The sequence below is a fragment of the Plectropomus leopardus genome, chromosome 5 (assembly GCF_008729295.1).
Source record: "Plectropomus leopardus isolate mb chromosome 5, YSFRI_Pleo_2.0, whole genome shotgun sequence".
NCBI classification, from domain to species: Eukaryota; Metazoa; Chordata; class Actinopteri; order Perciformes; family Serranidae; genus Plectropomus; species Plectropomus leopardus.
This window is the reverse complement of record NC_056467.1, coordinates 1092389-1114224: the sequence shown is the minus strand read 5'-3', so window position 1 is coordinate 1114224 and position 21836 is coordinate 1092389. Positions and strand designations below refer to the sequence as shown.

Here is a 21836-nt window from a genome sequence, read left to right as displayed (position 1 = left end):
TGACATTAAGTAGCATATATATATATGAGTCCATTGATAAATATATTAATTTAACCTCGCTGAACACGGGCTCGCATACAGCTGCTTCTGCCTTTGTGTTATGTGACAGTGTTGACTTTTAAATGCGTCACACGATAACACAAACAAAATAACTATTCTAATCTACTATTCATTTCTTCTGCCGTTAACGTTTTTGCCTTCTTCCCATGTTTTCAAAATAAATTATGCCAGTTTGGTTATTAAAGGGTTACCTTTTTTTTTTTTTTTTTTTTTTTTTTTTTTTTTTTTTTTTTTTTTTTCTGTCATTGCTTGTTGCCTTCTCTCTACATATTTCAAGCCACTTTGCTCAATTTTTAGGGGTTAACTTTATTTCTTTTTCTAAAATAATTTTTCAGGTTAAAATTATAATAATTTTGGGTCACATCCCCTTCTCCTCATGTTTTTGAAAGAAATCAAGACAATTTCCTCAGTTTGTAAAGGGTTAACTTTCCTTTTGGCTTTCTTTTTTTAAATTATTATTATTTTCAAGTTAAAAATTATCAAAACTTTTGGGTCATTTCTTCTGTCCTTGCTCTTTGCCTTGATATCAAGCCAATTTGCCAGTTTTTACAGGGTTAACTTTCTTTTTGTTTTTCTTTTCCTTTTGAACATATATTTTTTTTTTGTTCTGTTGATCTTCCCTCATTCCCAGTTTGCTCAGTTTTTAAATTTTTAACTTTCCTTATCAAAAATTTGGGGTAATTTCCTCTGTCGTTGCTAATTGCATCTTTCCCATGTTTTTGAAAGAAATCAAGCCAGTTTGCGCAGTTTTTAAAGGGTCAACTTTCTTTTTGTTTTTGTTTTCTTTTTTATAATTTTTTTGGTCAAAATTAGTCAAAAAATATTGTGAGTCATTTGTTCTGTCAGTGCCTTTTTTCTGCGTTTTTGACATAAATCAAGCCAATTTGCTCACTTCTTTAAGGGTTAACTCTTTTTTTTCTTTTCCAAACAAAAAAAAAAATCATGTCAAAAATCTTAAAAATTTTGGCTCGTTGCTCAGTGCCTCGTTTCCATGTTTTTGACAGAAATCAGCCCACTCTGCTGAGGTGTCAAAGGGTTCATTATCAGCAGAACAAAGTGCGAGTACTGAGTAAAACACACAGCTGTGCGTGTTTGAACAGACAGCAGCGCAGAAACGGGAGCCGCGCCGCGCACTCTACAGCGCAGCGGTGATGAGACCGCAGCGGAATGCCAGAGGAGGTTCACGGAGTTGCCTCCAGTCCCTTAGGTACCGGAGAGCGGAGGAGGGGGAGGCAGGAGGAGGAGAGGAGTGATGAGGAGCATGAGGTCTGAGCAGGGGGAGGAATAGGTGGAGGTGTGTGTGGGGAGATTCAAGCTGCGCATCTGTGCTCTCAGCATTGAGGGTCCCTGCCGGGGCTGTCTATGGGTGTCGGCGGGCCGCGGTCCGCGCCGGGTGGACTGGCAGCGGGGCGGCTCCGGACTGTGGCGCAGGTCTGGACGCAGTGACAGAGAAACACCAATTTTTTTTTAGCCGTCACAGTGAAGCAGCATGCCGGCGATCACTCACACCGAGCGCGGGGTGTGAGGACGGAGGAGGAGGAGGAGGAGGAGGGGGGAGAGGCTATGGACACGCAGGGGGACGACTCGCTGCTGGAGAACCGGACGGAGCACGGGCCGGAGCCGAGCCAGGGGGCAGCGCGCCCCGCGTGGGCAGTCACGGCGCTGGCCAGCGTGCTGATCTTCACCACGGTGGTGGACATCCTGGGGAACCTGCTGGTGATCGTGTCCGTGCTGAGGAACCGCAAACTCAGGAATGCGGGTAAGACAGCTATTGTTACACGGGCTGTGCGTGCGTTTGCGCGTGTTTTTGCGTGCGTGTGTGTGTGTGTGTGTGTGTGTGTGTGTGTGTGTGTGTGTGTGTACACAACAGAGTGAGACAGAAAAGCATGCACCTCGGATCTGCGATGAAATGACATCTAGAGGTGATCCGCGCTTTCTTCATATCGACCACAGATTACGACAATCGAATAACCGTCAGTGTGCTCGCAGTGTTCAGCCAGGAGAAAAACAGCTGACATCACACACACACACACACACACACACACACACACACACACATATATATATATTGAAAAATGCGTTGTTAATGAGCAGAGAATGAATGAATGAGATTGCATGTGTGTGTGTGTGTGTGTGTGTGTGTATCCTGCAGAAATGAATGAGTTTTGGTTCATTCTCAGCGTGTCACTGCTTTACTGAATGAGCTGTTGGCATCAGTCCGCCTCATTCATCACTGTCTCTGCAAACTTGTCAGTCAAATGGATCCATTTCTGCCTCAGCGGAGCGAAGCCTTCAGCAGACTGATGGCTTCAACCACAATAAGTGTGGCTGATTATTTTCGTGTTCAGACCGAACATTTAAAACCAGGTTCACGCAGCTTTTTAACCCTTTGAAACCTGAGCAAATTCGCTTTTGTCTTAAAAGTACCCCAAAAATAACATTAGTAAAAAGTTAAAGGAAAATAGCTTCAAAATTGGTATAAAAATGCTAGTTTTCTTGATAATCCTTTCTTTTTTTCCAGTGATTTTTTTAAACTACTTTTCAGATTTTTTCCTATCACCTTTTCCTATTTTCTTGCAATTTGAGCATATCTTAAGCCAAATTCCTGATTGCCTGTTTCCTAAAATAACTGCAGGATGCCGGCAACAGCTGCCAGCAGTCGCCTGTAATTTTACAGGAACATTTGCTACAGCATAGATTTAGCACTTCATGGTCCGTCCTGAAAATGCTCCAGGAATATGTGAGTTTTTACAGTTAAGTCGAGTTTTCATACAAGTTATACACGGTGAGTCGTGAAAGCTGATTCTGATATATTTTGGAGAGATTTTAGATCAGAACATGAGCTTATACTCAAATAAGGCGATTTGGTGTTTTCCCTCCACAGGGCTTTGAAACAGTATTTAGGAAGGACAAAATCTACTCTACTCTAAAATTTTGTTTGACAATTGTATACAAATGGAAAAAAATCTAAGAGTAATAATAATAACGAGATAAGATGCAGAAATGAGAAGACAGGTGAAAAAGAGATAAACACGATAAAATCATACGAAGAAAGTAAATACAGAAAAAAAACAAATTAATAAATATAAATTATGCATATCCATGCATTATAATATTAAAAAATACATTTTTGGTGGCGAGTCAAACCTGTTTGGGGTGGGGTTGTGGGGAGATTTGGATTTTATGACCCCAGAAATATTTAGAAAATCACTTCAACCTGCAACACTAACTTGCACACAGAACAAACAACATCACAAACGCTTGTGTGCTTCTGCAGCTCCAGCAGTGGCAAAGAAATCTAAAATTATTCTGAGAGCGTTGCTAAGGAAAGTTAAGGTGCATAAAAATATTCTTAGTAAATTTCATATTATGCCAAATTAGGTCCTTAAGGACCAGTGTGTATGATTTAGGGGGATATATTGGTAGAAATGGAATATAAAATAAAGTCTGTTTTCTGTAGTGAATAAATCACCTGAGATTAACGGCGTTTTTGTTGCCTCAGAATGAGCCGTTTATGTCTACATAGGGACCAGGTCCTGGTCTGTGGAGACCACCATCATGTTTCTACAGAAGCCCAGAACAGACACACCAAACACTGCCCGTGTTTCCATCACAGATTTCTGCAAAACTTTAGCAATATTTTCGAAATGTCGATAAAACATTATTGCGAGATAACTGAGTTTCCACTGAGTGATGTTCTGTGACTCCTCCTCCCACAATAACATCCCAGTAACCATGGCGATGGATGTTCAAAACATCAGCAGCTTTATTTCAATTGCAGCCACCGCACTAGCCGTCATTATTTCTAAGGCCACGTAGGCGTGTTATGGAGCCATGATGGAAAGGCGGGAAGTGGCAGCGGCCACATATGAGGGATTTCTGGGAGCTGATAGTCCATGATTTCACAGATTCAAATCTTCCGGATGATCTGCTTAAATTTTGAAGAGTTATGTGATGCAATAACAGCTCTTGTAGCTCCTGCTGCATCATGAGGGAGCCAGTTCCTACTGGTGCCGTCTGGCTGTATTCCCAAAAGTCGCCGCCCATGCCATTCAGCCCTTTTTCTAGCTGGACGCAGAAGGTGGCTTTTGGCGTCAAACTTGTACACCAAAAGCACTGACAGAGCGGCGCTATTTGATGATTGCGGAGTGAGAACAGGCTGGAGGGACACCAAGCAGATTAGGATAACATCTTAAACAATATTTTACGGTAATCTGGTGAGTAGTTGTGGAGAAATCTGCAGACGGACCTGCGTTGCCCTGCCTGGGCCACGCCTAAAGGGTTCCAGTGCTTTAGATGTCCTAATGACAAATGCCAGAGTAGATACAGAAAGAGTTACGTCCTCCTGTTTCATCCAAATCATGTGCTTGTGAGAGCTTTGTGGCAGACTGACAGAAATGCCGGCAGAACCTCTCCGGCGGCCTCTCCCTCCACATCTGACGGCAGCAGATAAAGAGTCTGATTTATCTGCGTGCTCGCCCTGTGAGGCATCCACCACACATATCGCTAACGTGCTAGATATGTCACGTTAAACTGAAGAGGGCTCGAACAGATGATGGCTGACAGGTGTACTAGTATCTGTACTAGTATGTGTACTAGTATGACAGCCTTTGTCATTACAATGACATTGGCGTGCCCTTTATATTTGATTACGTAAGTAATAAGAACCAAGTGCAGCAGCATTGGATGTGGATTTGTAAATGTCATACTTGATCTACGAAACAGCAATCACAAAAACAATTTCATTGAAAGGTCTGTGTGACAGCTGTTCAGCAGCTTTGTATCAGCACATTATCTCACTTATGACTGTTGAAATGAGAAAGTCTCATATGCTGAGGATTGTGACATTACTGAACGCTGCTAAATAAACGCCGGTGAGATTATTCAAAGAAGTTCAAAAGGGTCAGGAACATTTTGATTTTGGCCTCAGGGAACCCAAGTCACCAAAACCTTTCTTAATATTATTAGCAATAAAACTTTAGTAGTAGTAGCAGTAGTAGTAGTATTTTTGCAAATAAAATTCTTTCAGGGAGTTGAAATGCTCAAAAACTCATGAAACTCTGCACACTCATCAGGACTGGTGAAACATTTGATATTTTATGGGTCTTGGGCTTGTGACTCAACAAATGGCTCTGTTGCACCGCAACAGTAGCTCCTGCAGTTGGTTTCATCTACATTTACGAAAATTGGTAAGAATATGCAACATGCCGAGACATTCAGAAAAGTCTCTTGAAGCCTAGCCCTTACCCAACAGGAAGTGAGACATTTGGAAATTAATGTGAAATTTTGGTGTATTTTTTGCTATTGACAAAAAAACACCATAATTACATATATATAAACCTTTAGTGTTTCTGCCTGTAAAACATCCAAACTTTCCACTGCTGTAATATCTTATTTTTAAAGGGTTTTTAACAATTATGTAACGATGATATTTACAGTAAATAAATACAATTACAGCAACGTTAGATAGAAGAGAGTATAAAATGTGATGAAGTATGAGTATAGCATAAATAGAAAATAAAACACAATCGGTTATTAACCAGCAGAGAGACAATGGAGACGGGAGTACTGTGAGTGTCCTGAGTGTGCAGACGCTCTGTGGAAACTGGGTGTGTAGGTGTCTGCGTTTTTGGGGAGGGGGGGCACAGCTGGCAGGTCAGACTGATGTCACAGACAGTCGTCTCCACTGCTGCTGTTCAGTCTGAAAGCAGGAGAGCGGTGGGCACAGATGAGCCTGAAGCGCTCTGTTTTGTATCTGCTTGGGGGGATCTGGTGGCTGACTGCGCCGCCCATCTGCCGCCATACGCAGGGTGAGGGGGGTCATCTGGGAAGAGCTAGTCCTTCATCTTCTTCTCTGCCGCCCAAACCAGACTGTCCAGTTTCCGCTCGGCCACTGAGCTGGCCTCCCTCGCCGGCGTGTTTAGTCCGCTGGCTCAGCCCCTGTTCAGTCCGAACTCATCAGGTCTGTCAGTGCTTTGAGTGTACGAGCGTGGCGCCAAGAGCCACTTTCCTCGACCAACCAGAATGTGTTTGGACGGCATCAGATTAAAAAGACCTGTGGCGTTGTTATCATACGCCGGCGTACGGCCAGAGGGCACCAGGCGTGTCCACATGTGCATTCCTATGAAACGCTGAAGAAAAGGTAATAACGCTGCCGATAAACACGAAATATGAGGTGCCCTTACAGGGCGGACGGGTGGGGAGGTGGATGGGTCCCACGAACAGCTGACTTTGGTGTGGGAGTCTGGAGTTTGCGTCCCGTGTGGATGTGTGTTTGTGTTTTTCTACACATCACCATGTGTCTCTCTTGCCTGAACCGAACCGTCTGTGACTGCGTTGCACATAATCATCTCTGGCAGATAATTAAATACAATATCAGAATCTCAAATACTCCGAAACGCGTCTTATAGGCTCTCCACTCATACTCTGCATAGTGTTGCCAAAAAAGTAATCAGACTGCCAGTTTGTTGGCTTCCTCATCCTTTCTGGATGGGATTAGTTTTACAGTTGAAATTGGAATAATGTAATTGTTACTCAGACATGTCTCTACTGACCAAATCTGCAATGTAAGTAATTATTACCGTGGCAAACGACGCCGCCGCCGCCTCTTTGACAAACTGTAAAATGGTCAGTAAAAATAACTCCAGGTGGAATTAGTTCCATTTGACTTGACATCCTTGAGATTTGTTGGCATAATTCTGCAGGGGCCCGTACGGCTTCACAAACCGTGTCATTGTGGATCCTCTGCTTAAATTGCACTTGAAAGAGGCTGAACCGAATCAGCCGCAGACTCGCGAGTGTGTCCCTGTGGTGAGTTTGCTCCCGTGGCCATGCTGCATTTAGGGACTATAAGATGTGTGGACCATTCTCCGTGTGATGACCACACATAAATAAAGAAGATTCATCGTCTCATGTTGGTACTTTTGGAGACTGCTCATACTATATTATACTACAGCTGTGCCCAAAGAAAGCTTTAGATTCCCCAAAACTCGTTGACTTTATATTCCTACACAACAGAATACAGTAAAAACTAGTTATCGATGGTGATGGTTAGGATTTCAAGACATTTCTTGGATATTTGGATGTTTCTAGGATCTAAAGACTTTTCGAGGATTTTCAGACATTTCTAGGCTGTTTTGATTCTCTGCTGCCACTTTCTCTCAAAAAAAAGCTCTTTTTTGATGCTGTTTTTATACACTCTGGTGTGACGGACGGGTTTTTGTGTTCTGGACCCCAAATGGCTGAGACAGACACGAGGAAAAGTTTGGTATTAATACTTTTACTTTAGTTTAATTTTTACTGTTTTTATCTTTGCTAATCCTTGACTATTGTTTTAATAATATAAGACAATCGTAATATTTCACTCTATTTGTTGTTTCTTCTGGTTTTAGATTTTAGTTTCCTAATTTATTGTTGCTTTACTGGGACCTTAGTGCGCAGTTTTGTTCCCTCTCCTCGTCTTTTTGAATGACAATAAACCTTCCTGAATATTGAATACTTCTTCCAACAGTGGAAAAAAATATCCTATTGAGTCTCTCAGAGTCAGGCTCATCCTCGATGACTTTTTTTCCAGTTTTCATCAGTGCGGCATTAAGCTTGATGGATCTTCCACAGGTGTTGTTTGTACCTGCCTGACACCAGAGCAGATGTTGAGGCGTGGCTTGACAGTCGACTGGCGAGATGAAGTTCGGGGCTGTCTAAAAAAAGTGCATAAACTGGGCCAAGGGAGCATTTCAGATTCTTGTCAGTTTTCTCATATTTATCCATTATCCATCAATTACCTATCAATTAACTGTTTAAAATCCAGAGGCACACAGACAGACAACCATTAATATTTACATAAAAACTAACAATTTAGAGTCACCTATTAACCTGCATGTCTTTGGACTGTGGGACAAAGCCGGCGAACCCAAAGAAAACCCACTTTGACACAAGGAACCTGCAAAATGTAAAATCGGCCAGCGGGTTCAAACCTAGAACTCTCTCGCTGTGAATCGACAGCATTCGCATACAGACTTTACGGCAGCTGCGAGCGAATTTGAATACAAACAAGCGGCCGCCTGACCGGTAAGGTCACTGTGTGGTTTCTAACTGCGTCAGGCTGTCAACATGAGGTGACACTCAACTTAAGGCCCGCAGGCCAAAACTGGCCCCCAGTGGAGTGACAGGTGACCCCTCCGGCCATTTTCTGATTCATAATAAAAAAAATAAAGGAAGGTGAAGGTGCCAGAGGGCATAAAACAGCATCAGAATAGTTTTTATATCAAAAAAGGGCCAGTGGAGGATCCCCGAACTCCTCTGACAAAGGACCCACCTACGCACTGAATGCACTAAAATCGTAGAAATGCATTTAAATTCTAGAAATGTTCTAAAATGTGAGAAAGGTTAAAAATCCTAGAACCGTCCTAAAATCCCAGGAACATACGAACATCCTAGAAATTTCCTAAAATCCAAGAAACATCCCAATATTCAAGAAATATTCAAAAATCAAAAAAATGTGCTAAAATTCTAGAACCATCCAAAATCCGAAGAATGTACGAAAATCCAAGAAATGTCGTAAAATCTTGAAAATGTCCTAAAATGCCCCAAATACCCTAAAATCCTAGGAACATACTTAAATCCTGGAAATGTCTTAAAATGTAAAAACCATCATACATTTCTAGAAATATCCTAAAATGTGAGAGACATCCTAAAATCCTAGAACCATCCTAAAATCTGAGAAATGTCCTGAAATCCTAGAAACATGTATGGGGCTGCAGTGACTGGCCCCTGGCCTCCTGTCATTTTGCAAAAGTGGCCCCCAAACAAAGCATGTTGAGAATCCCTAATCTATGAGTACATGCAAAGCCTCATTTATAGTACACACACACGCACACACACACACACACACACACACACACACACACACACACACACACACACACACACACACACTGAAAATATGAGTCACTAACACCCTTGTGCACTCTAATCACTTTCAGCGCTTTATGGCAAACTGACATGCACATGAAGACATTCACCTCTCCAAAAAACAATGGGAAATATTATAGAGCAAATTCATACAAAACCTGCTCTTAAACACAATGAAATTAAAAGGACATATAAAGACATCTTTAAAGTAACTACTATTTATCCGTACCTTTATGATAAGTGGCGTATTAGACGTTGAAGACATCGTTTATCAGACACAGCGAACGATGTAAGCAGCTGCTCTGCAGCGCGTCATTTCATTCTCCTACACTTTTAACGCACAGAGTTCAAGTTCAACCCACTGAGAGCTCCTGTGTGATTCACAGCTGAGTGATCCTTCAACAGTCGGCCGAACGTTTCACCGGAGATCAGTGCCAACAATATTCACTAAGTGTTTGCAGTGCGGCTCCAACACATTATCAGGGTCAGGAGCAGGGCGGTGACATCCCTGGACGCCTCTAAATCAGGACCCATTTGCTCTAGTCCTACATCTGCGTCCTCATCCAAGAAAGAGTGCACGTCCTCTCTTTGCTTAATTTATGGCCTAAATCAGAAACTGTTAATGCCAATAATCAAAATCAATACGCATAGAGCTGTGGATGAATATCATAATGCGGAAGACATGAATTGTTGCTTTTTCTTTGGAAAATGTGACACAGCCGAGGTTGTTTCCGTTATCGAGTTCTCACCGAGGAGCTCACCGAGCACCTTACAAGTGCAAACATATTTACATTCATTGTTAAATTCAGCTGGAGTTTAACTGGTGTAGGAAGCTTTGGCAATGCAGCAAAACATTAGCCCGTTAACCCTTTAACGCCTGCACCGTCATCAGTCTTCTTGTGCTGCAATTAGACGCTTTTCAAACGCATTTTAACCTCTGAAACCTGAGAAAATTGGTTTGATTTCTCTCAAAACAGGAAAAAACATAATTAGCAACTTGGCAAGAAATATCCTGCCAACTGCAAAAAAATAGAAAATAAATAAATGAAAAGTCGAGGGTGAGTGGAAATAATAAAAATGTACTGAATATCTATAATCCTCTTAATGATATTCTTAAAATGATGTTACAGAAAGAAAGGAAAGAAAAAACAAAATAATTTTAATAAGAAAATAATTTTTGGCACTTTCTTGGGGTTATTTTCTTGCTTTTTGTATGTTTGTTTTTTACTTTACTTTTTCCGTTTTTTCTATTTTCCAGTGATTTTCATGTCACGCCTTATTAATTTCTGGCTAAGTTTCTGCTCGCCACCGCTTAAGTTTCAAAGGCTTAACAATCATATTTCCAGCTGATCTCAGCTACATACGGTGGCCCTGAAGAGCAAAGCACAGCGCAGGGCTTCCTACACATTTGTTTATTCGTGGATGGCCGCCATAAATAAATCATCCGCCACCTTGAATAGATTTTTGGAACTAGACTGGAGGTAAAATATTACTTCAGTAAGTAAGTTTTAAAGTATCTTATATTCACTGTACTTAAGAATATTAAATATTATACAGTTACTTTTGGTACTAAAGTATTGAAAGTAAAAGTAAAATTTTAAAAAATCATTTAAAAAGAATCGTTTTTCCTTGATTTTTCTACCATGGCTGAGGAGGCTACATAAATGCTTTCCTTTTCTGTTTATAGATTTTTTTTATTTTGCTGCAGCCTAATAATCGATATCGGTCTCAGCCCTGAAAAACCAGTATCAGTCAAGCCCTAATTTCTTTATCATTATGCGTAATGCACACAAACATGCGGCCCACCCTCTTTGATCAACAAGACACAATTATAATATCCTTGCAACAATCAATCAATCAATCAATCCAAAGTACATGTGGTCTTACTGCTCCGTCTAAAACATAATACTGCCTTCTGTCCCCGACCGCACGGACAAAGTCCGACACAAAAAAAGGTTCCCCTTCTGAAACATAACTCACATTTTTTATAGTCATCCAGCCAAAAGAAATCAATATAAATGGGGCTCATTTTACTGAAAAGCACATCCCCTCTGTCTTCATACAGTAAGTAAGACAGTAAAATAGAAAAAAATGAACCCCACTTTCAGTTTCACCCGACCAACAGTGTCCTTCTCTGCAGCGGCTTTAAACCTGCGAGACTCGAAGGCTCATGCTGAGCATTACTGTGCACACAGGGGCCTGCGTTTACTATCTTTTTTGTTATTTTTACTTTTCATTAAACTTGATATTTTTCTCTCTTTTTTATTTATTTTTTTGAATCAATTATTAGATTTTTTTATCATGTCTCTTTTTTCCCTAATCATTTCTGTATTTTCTTTTTTCTGTAGATTCTCTAAGGCCTGTTATAATGTTACTATAGTGTATTATTGTGCATTAATGTGTTCATTTTTTGTCAGTTGGTAAAAAAATAAATAAATAAACATAATTGAACTACTTCTTTTGGGGGTATATGGTTTTGGTACATTACCTTAAAGCAGCACTGTACCATAATGGTGAGAAATGAATAAAAGAGGGGTATTGTCTAAAAAATATAAATAAAATTGAATAAAATATTAATGGAAAACATTCGAGAAAACTATGCATTTAAAATCCAATTTGAAATTGAAAAGAATTACAAATTAACTATTTTCTTAAGTCTGTTTGTCTGAATGTTACCCTCAGACAACATTGCACCACTGTGGAACAGCCCACTGACATAATCTAAGTATTTTTCAGCAAACTTTACATAAACAATTCATTATTTAAGGATGTATTGTACAAGCATAGAAAGCCAAAAATGTGTGTGTTACCTAGAGGCAACACGGTACCGAAGAGGGTTAAAAAGATATTTTAAAAAAAGTTGTTCACTGTCCCCACAGGACAGTCTGTAACTGGATGGTTAGTAGAACAACGGAGGATATTTGTGGTTTGGATCTGGCAGCTCTGTGCAGAGAGACAGACAAAAAAAAGAGATTACCAGAAACAGATAAATCCCTAATCAGCTTTGGTTCATTCTTTTTGCTGACTTTCTTTTTGCATGTGATTTTTTAAGACGGTGCCACAGAAGCTCTGATTTGGGAATAGGACGATGAATAAAAAGCAGGGGTGGTGAGCTCAGGGCCAGTCTGTGTCAGGCTGCTCAGATTTGCAGAGCTGCACTGTCACAATGAAACGCAGAATGAAATAAAAGTGTGTGCTGCAGCAGTAAAAGGTGAAAGCTGTGTCCTGACCAAACTTCCCACACTGAGACTGGACGCTGCTGATTTTAGTTGATGCAATGGATTGTTATTATGTTAAAGGTGTTGATCACATTAAAAATAATTGTATGAAAATGTTTTGTGACAGGGAGGGGGGTTTATGAAAAAGGATAATTTAATTTTAAGAAGAATAAGTTCGTACATCTAAGAAGTCTGTATTTCAGTGTATGGGGTGGACTTGTGGAATGGGCGATGGGTTGAAATAAAAACTACACAAAAAAATATTTTTTGCAGTATATGGACGAGGAAAAGTTGTTAGGGGTGTTTATATGTATTTTGTAACACTGGGGGATATTTTTTAGATTGTAAATAAACTGGGGATACTTATTTATTTAATTAATTTGGTGGTGATTAAACTGGGGATGGTTGTTTTTACACTGGCTGCATATAAATTTGGGAATTTGCTGACATAATACAGGAGTTAAAAGAAAAAAGGTGAGAAAAGGGGAATATATACATTTTATTTCTACCTACTACTATTTGTTTTGTTTGTTTATAATATGTTTTAACTTTTGTTTCAAAATGAAGTCATTCGTATTTTATCAGTTGTTGTAGCGTTTTGTATTGTTATAGTGTATATAGCTGTTTCTATTATTGTTTCTAGACTAGTGCTTCTAGAAAGTGCATTGTGTAGTTTCAGGGGAGTGGGAGTTTTGCACTGAAAGGCTGCAGTAATTTCATAAAACATATTTCCATGAGTTTAAATTAGAATATATGCGTAGCGATGTGCAGCTCGACTGCATCAGTAACAGCTTTGCAGCGGGTCGCTTTCCTGTCGTTCGGGACACAACGGGACAATGATTTCACTGATGTCGGCTGCTTTTCACCGGCTGACGTGGTCTCATTCATCTCGCAGTGAGACACGTGTCTCCCACTCGGCTGCATGTCTCTGTTCGGCATGTTGAAATAAATCGGTCGTGCTGCTGCCTCAAGCTGCAACAGCTTTTCACAAACTTTGCAGCGGACTGTAGTTTGTTTGAGATGTGACGCTGAAAAACAGAACCACTTCCAAACGACTGATGAGACTGTGCAGTTTTTGGGAACGTGCTCTTCATTGTCATCAACGCTTGCTGTCATGTTGTCGTGTGTGTGTGTGTGTTTTTGGGGGAGAAGCGTTGGGGGGGGGGGGGGTGTCTCTCAGCCCTAGCAGGGATTATGTGAAGTATGTTAAATGTTAAATGGCTACATTAACATTTATAGTTTTCCTCTTATTTCATCCCTTCACATGGTTTCCAGTCACCGTCTATGTGTGATCATAACGGAGTGACTTTGAGTTTAGTGTCCTGCCCAAGGACACTTTGACATGTGTGATCAAACCACCAGGCATGTGATTAGAGGAAAAGCCACTCTGCCTCCTCTGCCACAGCTGTCACAGTCTGTCCTCCACAAGTCCTTCAACTTTATGTCATGCTAAATCGTTGGAACAGCCCTTTATGAATAATACAGCAGAGTAAATATTCTGCACATTAATTTTGCAAACTTGGAGGACGGCAGCTGTAGTCTGGATTTGAATTACAATAGACTTTTTGTAGAAGCGTGTCAGAACACATGAAAACCTTCACAGAAACATCAAGATCCTTTTCTCTGCTTAATCTGCATGTTGACTATGTGGAGGATGAAAAAACTACAATGTATCAAAAAAAGTTTTTAAGCTCGCATGATGTATTTCAGGCGATTCAAAAAAGCCATTTTTGGCAAAACTGCTATAGAAACACTTTTTAGTCTTTGCTAGGTCACATGATGCTATGGCTATGTGCTTGTCAAAAGGCTCCCTCATGATGCAGCAGGAGGTGTTACTGCGTCGCATAGAGGTCTTGAATCCACAATTCATCCCTGTGGCCCCTCCCACTGCTCGCCTTTCCATCATGGCTCCATAACACGCCTACGTGGCCTTGGATTGGAAATAATGACGGCAACGCCCGAATACAGTCTATGGTTTTAACTGAAAAAGGTGAAATGTCTTCAAGACTACGATACAGCACTTGGAATGTTCATCAACATTTCGACATATTTTTTTTTTTAAACGGTTTGATTGAGGACTTGACGGGCCGTCACAGAGACCTGACCTCACCCCCATCCAACCTGCCTGCACGTGTACCTCCAAACTCTGACGGAAACTTGAAACCAGGAGACTGAAAGTTAAGTTACTGATGGCTACGTAGCGTTCAATACTTTCAATTTACTGATTCACGCCCAAAAAAGGAAAAGATGAGGGAGACAAAGGCAGGGACAGAGACAGATGTGGACAGAGAGAATCCATTAAGGGAGGATGAGGCAGAGAGAGCGAGCGGTGCTGAAGGCTTTTCTCTCTCGCTGTGGACGACTTGTATCAAAGGTCTCTCAGCTATTGTGCCTCGGGAGTCCCCCCTCTCTCTCTTTCTATACTGCTCTCTAATTGGCTCCTGTTCATTAGCTGAGGGATTTCGGAGACTCGGAGGAACTGTGCTGGCATATCAATGAGCGCCTTCCTCCCTGCTGATTGGCCACCTGACCACAGGGGTCCTTTGACGGGTCATTGCATTTCTTACTGTATAACATTTTTTATTCATTGTTTGGAGTATAAAAACCGAGACTGGCTGTAATGGGATTTACTGAATATGTACCTGAGTGTTAAAGGAATACTCCGCTGAAAATCTGTCTTTGATGATGAAATATAATGTCCGACGATAAAAAAAAATGGCTTTGCGTAGCCGAGGGGACGTCTACACAATGCACGCCACCAAAACAAACATGGAGGAGCTGGAAAGCAATACTCAACGTGGGGATTCGGCATAAGACAGAGACCGGTCGTCTCAAAACGAAGAGCTCGGACCCAAAAGTGGGGCTACTTCTGTCGTTTGGACGTGGTTTGGGTTAAAAATTCAGGCACAGAATGAGGGGCGGGTGAATATACGAATATATATATACTATAATATGCATCGCAGCTTATTCTACGTGTGATGGATAAAATGACTTTATCATGAACATCGAGTATAAACTGTCTCGTTATTTTAGCAACCGGCATAAGACTCACTTCGGCGTTTTATTTTTCCCGCCCTCTCTTACGGCTGTCTGCCTCTCACGGACACACACACGAAAAGCAGCATCAACATTTCTAGCAACAGTATTTTATTCAGCTTTATTGTAACAGTAATTTATGTAACTTTATTTTATGACTGTAGTTACTTTATTGTACCGTAGTTCATTCAATAATTTTGTATTTTAGTATTTTACAGTATTTTAGGGGAGATTTCAAAATATCAAGATATGTATCACGTATCGTGGTATCGTCTTAAAATATTGTGATTTTATTTTAAAGCCATATCACCCAGCCCTAATCAACACTAATAATAAAGAAATTTGGAGGATGTCTGTGTATCTTATCTTATCTTATGTTAGCTTAACGTTAACTCCAGCAGGTAGCCAACAACCTGTTTTTTTTTACATCCAAGGAACTTGTATAAAAATAAATTGCATGGTAACCATGGTAACCAGACCGAGCCTCTAATCCACCCATTTGTCAAAACGTGTCACCACACCGGGCTCATAAAAGGACTGTTATTTGAAGTTTTTACTGTATTTGAGGGACAGCAGATGTGTGAATCGGGCAGACGGGAGCAGTTTATCGATGAGATGCAGATACTTGAGCTCACGGGCAGATTTTAGGGTAAAAGGTTCATTTGCTGGGCGGACGGTGACGCAGGTGAGCAGGTGACTGGAGCAGCTGGGCGAGTCGGAGGGCAGCAGGTGGACGGATGGAGAGTGCAGGGGGAAGTGAGATATATCGGAGTGATAGAACGGGAAAAACAAGACTGAGACCGACTTAGTGAGACGTCCCAGAGTTAGATTTTAATTCATTCTACTCTTATGAGATTTAATATAAACCCGCCTCCGCCTTATCCCTCCCTTAATGGATTTTCTCTCTGCCTCCGTCTGTCTGGAAGTCTCTCTCGTCATCCTCTTTGCGGACTATATATCCGTCCTTGCTTCTTCTCCTCTCTTGCAGTTGTACGAGCAAGGTCATGCACCACTTTCTTAACCCTTTGAAGCCTGAGCAAATTGTTTTCAACACGCTACTCAACACGACACGGCCCAAAAATTTGCAAAGAATGTAAAAACAGGTTACCCTCCAAGGTGCTCACAGTTCAGTTTTAGACTTTTAAGACCTTTTTAATACCACCTAAAGTTAAATGTAATGCCAACTTCAAGGCCAAACTGGCAAAAGTGTGAAGAAAAAAAGGCAAAATCAGTGTTGATTTTAAGCACTATAATTATTTACAAATACTTTAATTATTATTATATATTTCATTAATATTGACACTCATACATGATTTAGGTACAATGTAGATTTGTCATTTTTTAAAATAAAGTTTAAAAAATGAAATAAAAATTTTGTCCTTGATTCTGCTACATCTTTGGAGTTGAAGGACGAGTTGATTAAAATAAGCTTATATATACCTTTGTGAGGCGTGTGTCTTTTCTTTAATAAATTTAAGAAAAAAAAAAAGATTAACTTGTTGCATAAAGATACTCAACCCTCATATAGAGCCTTTTAGCCATTAACTCCTCGCAGCATCACTGAGAAAAAAAATCAGCAAAAAAAAAATCAGACTTTGGTCATGAATTTAAGACTTTTTAAGGCCCCCCCCAAAAAAAGAATTACCTTGAAAAAGTGCTGAAATTAAATAAAAAACATTAATTTTATACATTTTATTTGTTTCTTTAGCATAATTTTGAATATAAAATCTTATATTTAAAATTATAAAATGGTTAAAATTTAGTTAAAAAAAATAAAATTTATGGATATTTTCCCCTATTTTTTAGATTATTTTCTAATAATAATAAAAATAAATATTGTAGGTTAAAGTTCTTGCAATTTGTGGTTGCCAAGTTGGTCATTACCTTTTATCCCTATTTTCAAAAGAAATCAAACAAATTTTCTTAGTTTTCAAACTAAGAAAATTTTTCTCTTTCTTTTTTTTTAACAGAAACAAAGCATGCAGGGCCCAGAACTGCAGAAAGCAAATAGTGGTTATTATTATTATTATTATTATTATTATTATTATTATTATTATTATTATAGTAGTAGCAGTATGCTTCTTTTACTTTTAAAAAATCAATGATTTAATTTTTTTTTAATTAATTCATGAATTAATTTATCTTTTTAAACCTCTTTTTCAGCCTTCTGTAAAAAATACCAGAATGACTGGTTTAGAATACACACACACACACACACACACACACACACACACACACACACACACACACACAAACACAAACACACCTCGCATACACTAGCATCTGATCAACATCCACGACTTACTTACTAAAATAAAACGAAATAAAAACAAAATAAAGAGATTTTTCCACTAAAGGGACCAACGCCTAAAAGCAGATTACAGTTATCGTGACGCCGCTCTCACAGATGCTCGTCGTGTCCGTGCAGGCTCAGGTGCACGGGAGGAATCGGAACAAGACAACACAATATTTTCGACACCGAAACACTCCTTTCCCCAGACTTTTTGAGTGTGTTGTCAAAAGCACTCTCTGGTCCGCTCACCCACCACACCGCTGAGTTTAATACTGAGCTGCAGTTATCGAGATTCTCCCACAGCCTCCATCTGAAGTGCGAGCACACCGAAACACAACGTGAAATGTCACAGAACCAAGCCTCATTTCATGCCTCCGGTATCAAATGCCACTCTGACGTCCTTCACAAAAATAAAAGGTGAGCTTTGGCATTAAGGATTCGTTTTTCACAACTGATACGACAGTTAGAGGAGAATTTGAGGCAAGTCCCAAAACACGACTGTCCAGCTATAAAAGAGTCAATTATGATAAAAGCAGCTGATTTAAGAGGAGCCGTGTTTGTTACGGACAAATGTGTCAACGAGGCCTTACGGCAGCTGGATAATCTCAAATATCGCCTCAATCTGTCCTTAAATCCATCGGCTAAAGCTCAGGAGAACGTTACGGGAATGTCATCCACGGCCGAGGAGGCAGGACGGATAACCGAACAGGAGACCGTTTTCCTGAACTTCCGAAAATATTCACCGCCATCGTCAGGGACACTTTTGTTTGGGGGCCAATTCTGCAAAATGTTTTTAGGATCTTTCTAGGATTTTAATACCTCTAACAGATTTTAAGACATTTTAAGGATTTTAGGAAATTTCTAAGATTTTTGGACGTTTTGAGGATTTTAGGACATTTAAGGATTTTAGGAAATGTCTAGGATTTGGGATGTTCTTGGATTTTTAATAGGTTTCAAGGATTCTAGGAAATTTACAGGATTTTCAGACATTTTTGGATGATTTTTAAATTCTGAATTCTAAGATTTTTTTTTAGGATTTTAGAACAATTCTTGAATTTTTAGGTATTTCTAGACTTTAAATACATTTCAAGGATTTAGGAAATTTATGGAATTTTTGGACAGTTTCAGGATGTTTCTTGGACTTAAAGATATTTTTAGAAATTCAGGACAGTTCTAGGATCTTAGGACATTTCCTTATTATTATAGGATGTTTCTAGGATTTTAATGTGTTTCAAGGATTTTAGAAAATTTCACACATTTTAGGAAATTTCTAGGATTTTGGTATCGCTGCTCTACATGCTCCCCACGGTCCACAAGAGTCTAGACTCTTCTCTGTGGAGGTCTATTATTCAATTTAATGGGTCCATTACAGAGCTGCCTCAAACTGAAGACTTTCCCATTAAGCTTTTGGCTCAACCGCTGCTTTAATACACCGGGGACACTCATGCTCTTAAGGTCCTAAATGAAATGAGAATTCCTGCCGATTGTCTCCAACTAACTGTGCATGTGGAGTCCTTAAACCAACACTGACCATGATGATGGACTGAAGCTTTGCAGTACTTCCTACAGAACGGGCCCAGACTCTCTGCCTCCCTCTGTGTTTATTCTGCAGCTTTAATGCATCTCAAAAATAAGCTGCTTTTCCAAGACCAAACATCTAAGATCGGGGCAGCGCAAAGACGGCTTCTGTTGCTCCTAAAGGCTGATTTATGGTTCGGCGATCGACACTTTTAAGTGTGTTGCACATCGGAGATTAAAAAGCAGCGAAACATTTTCAATTTATGCTTTATGGGAAGGTCCCAGTCATCGTCCTTTCTAGGATTTTAAGATGTTTCTAGGTTTTTAGGACATTTCTAGGATTTTAATACATTTCGGGATTTTAGGACATTTTTAGGATTTCTGGACATTTTTCTAAAATTTTCAGATATTTCTAGGATTTTATGAAATTTCTAGGATTTTATTACATTTCAAGAACTTTATGACCTGTCAAGGATTTTTGGACATTTCTAAGATTTTTCGGACATTTCTAGGATTTTTTAATATTTCAAGAATTTTAGAACATGTCAAGGACTTTTGGTGTTTCTAAGATCTCTGGACATTTCTAGGCTTTTAAGGCAGACCGGCCACACAGAGAGGAAACAAAGTCCAATTTACTTCTACATCAGAAAATTTAAGAGAAAATAAACTCTTTAGGATAAGAGCATGAGTACTTTGTCACAGGATACTCTGTAGCAATTAATTCAAAGGATAATAATACACTCAAACTTTTGTCAAAAGTGACCCGACTTTTAGACTTTTTTTAAAGACTCATTACACATATGACATTGAAATAATTATCAACTGTAACGCTTCATTTGTACTGTTTATGTTTTACCTGTGGTCACTTATAGGCCAGACTAAATGAAGAAGCTGATTTCAGTATTTTTTTGTCGTGGTTCTGATGCATGTGGTCTGGTGCTGTTACTATTTTTTCTTTTTTTCCCGTCTTGTATTTGATTCTCATTATTTCTTTCTTCCTTTTAGACGTCGTGTAGAGCCATGTAGTCATGCACGAAATTGCCACGGGGAACGGGAGCATACTGCTGTTTTGTTGTTACAGTTTTGTTGCAAAATGATATTAAAGAACGAGCCGTAACGTTAAATCACCTGTTTCACGTACCCCAAGGTGCCGTCTGGATGGGTTTTTCCTTAACAATGAGTGTGACTGAGGGTGTTTATTCAGTATGAATACACACACACACACACACACACAAAAAAAAGATATACACTTTTCTACACTTTACCATGCTCCTCTTTTGCCTAAACCTAACCATTCGTGACTTTTTTGCCTAATCTCATCCATCTTGACAGACCGTGCTGCTTCATCCCACCACACGTGCATTTGTTGACATCACGGTACCGGCATTACGGTACCGGCATCCCAGAGCACAAACATCTGACGCAGAGGGAGACCTAAAATGTCATGTGTAGACGTGAAGGTCACCGTGTGACGAGTTCAGACTGAGAATGTGTTGTTTGAAAACACTGCATAACGTTTTGCACAAATCTGTAATCACAGCCTCTCTAGTGACGTCAGAAAGGAGCCGCGTGGCCTTGAATAAATATGTGGGGCCTCGTATGGATGCAGGACTTGAGTTCACTGCGGGCAGACCGAGCACACGGAGCCTTTAAAGACCGTAATGAAGATTCTGCACCAGCAGCAGAGTCTCCAGCCCCGTGCGTCTCCTTCCCTCTGCCCTCGCAGCGAGAGAACCGGCACAGTCTATATTAAGCATCAGATGGAATTGACAGAGTATCTTTCTATTAATACCTGAGAGGCTGTCAGCCAGCATCTATAATTGATACGGCTGCTGCTTGTGTTGCTTTTGAGAGTCTGCTGAGCTCAGATCAGTGTTTTCTTCAGGTCACACTCCGGAGCACTAAAACGAGGAGGAGACGTGTTGTTCTGGGAGCGTTCAATCTTCTCTCCTTCAGATTATATAACCTTAATCTGCCCTTCCACCGGCCCCTGTGGATGTATGTGAGAGAGAGAGCGAGTCCAGCCCCTCCTCATGTGCCCTGTGAATCTCTCTGATGCGCTCTCTTGCACCACACATGCCCTGCTCTGCTCTCCTCCCCTCCTCCCTCCTCACCTCACCTCTCCTCTCCTCTCTGCTCTTTTCTTCTCTTCTCTCCTCTCCTCCCCTATCCTCTCTCCTCTTCCTCTCCTCTCCTAGCTGTTCCTCCTTTGCTCCTCGCTCTTGTAAATCTCCCTGCGCTCCATCTCTCCCCTGATTTCCACTTTGCTTTCTCATCTCCTCTGCTCCTCTCCCTATGGAGGACTCAAGCTGCCAAAATAAAAAAAATAAAAAACTAAATAAAAATGCATATTCATTTTCACATTTATTTGCTTATTTATGTATTATTTTCAACCCTGCATAAAAATTCCCCTATTTATTTAATTTCCCGTTTTATTTTCCATTTTACATATTAATTTATTAGTTTTAAATTTATTTATTTATGTGTTATTTCTATATTATTTTCCCTATTTTCCTCCCTCTTCATTTATTTCTCTCTTTTTCCTTTTCCACCTACATTTCCACCCCATTGCGAAAACGAGGGGGGGCTGGCCTATGCGCAATGGGGGTGTCAACTTTTCGCCTATTGGTCGATCGTCATCAGGGTGCATGGATCAACTATGCAACTATGCATGCCTTGTCCACACAAAAAAGTACATAGTCTTGACTAACAATGTTATTTTCAGTGAGATCAGCTAAGTGCCTCAGCTCTCTGCCGATCTCCTGACTAGAAGTCGTCATTTTAGTTTTTAAAAGAAAAGT

The 21836-nt window shown here is 40.2% G+C and overlaps 1 protein-coding gene across 1 annotated transcript in view; it reads left to right on the top strand.

Annotated features, from left to right (window-relative positions):
* The first annotated feature begins 1623 nt into the window (after nucleotides 1–1623).
* The window catches only part of LOC121943347 (melatonin receptor type 1B-B-like), a 43127-nt gene continuing 22914 nt past the window's right edge, over nucleotides 1624–21836 (top strand). The window contains exon 1 of the mRNA XM_042486866.1: nucleotides 1624–1819. Coding sequence (XP_042342800.1) covers nucleotides 1624–1819 — 196 coding nt within the window. The remainder of the gene's footprint in view (nucleotides 1820–21836) is intronic.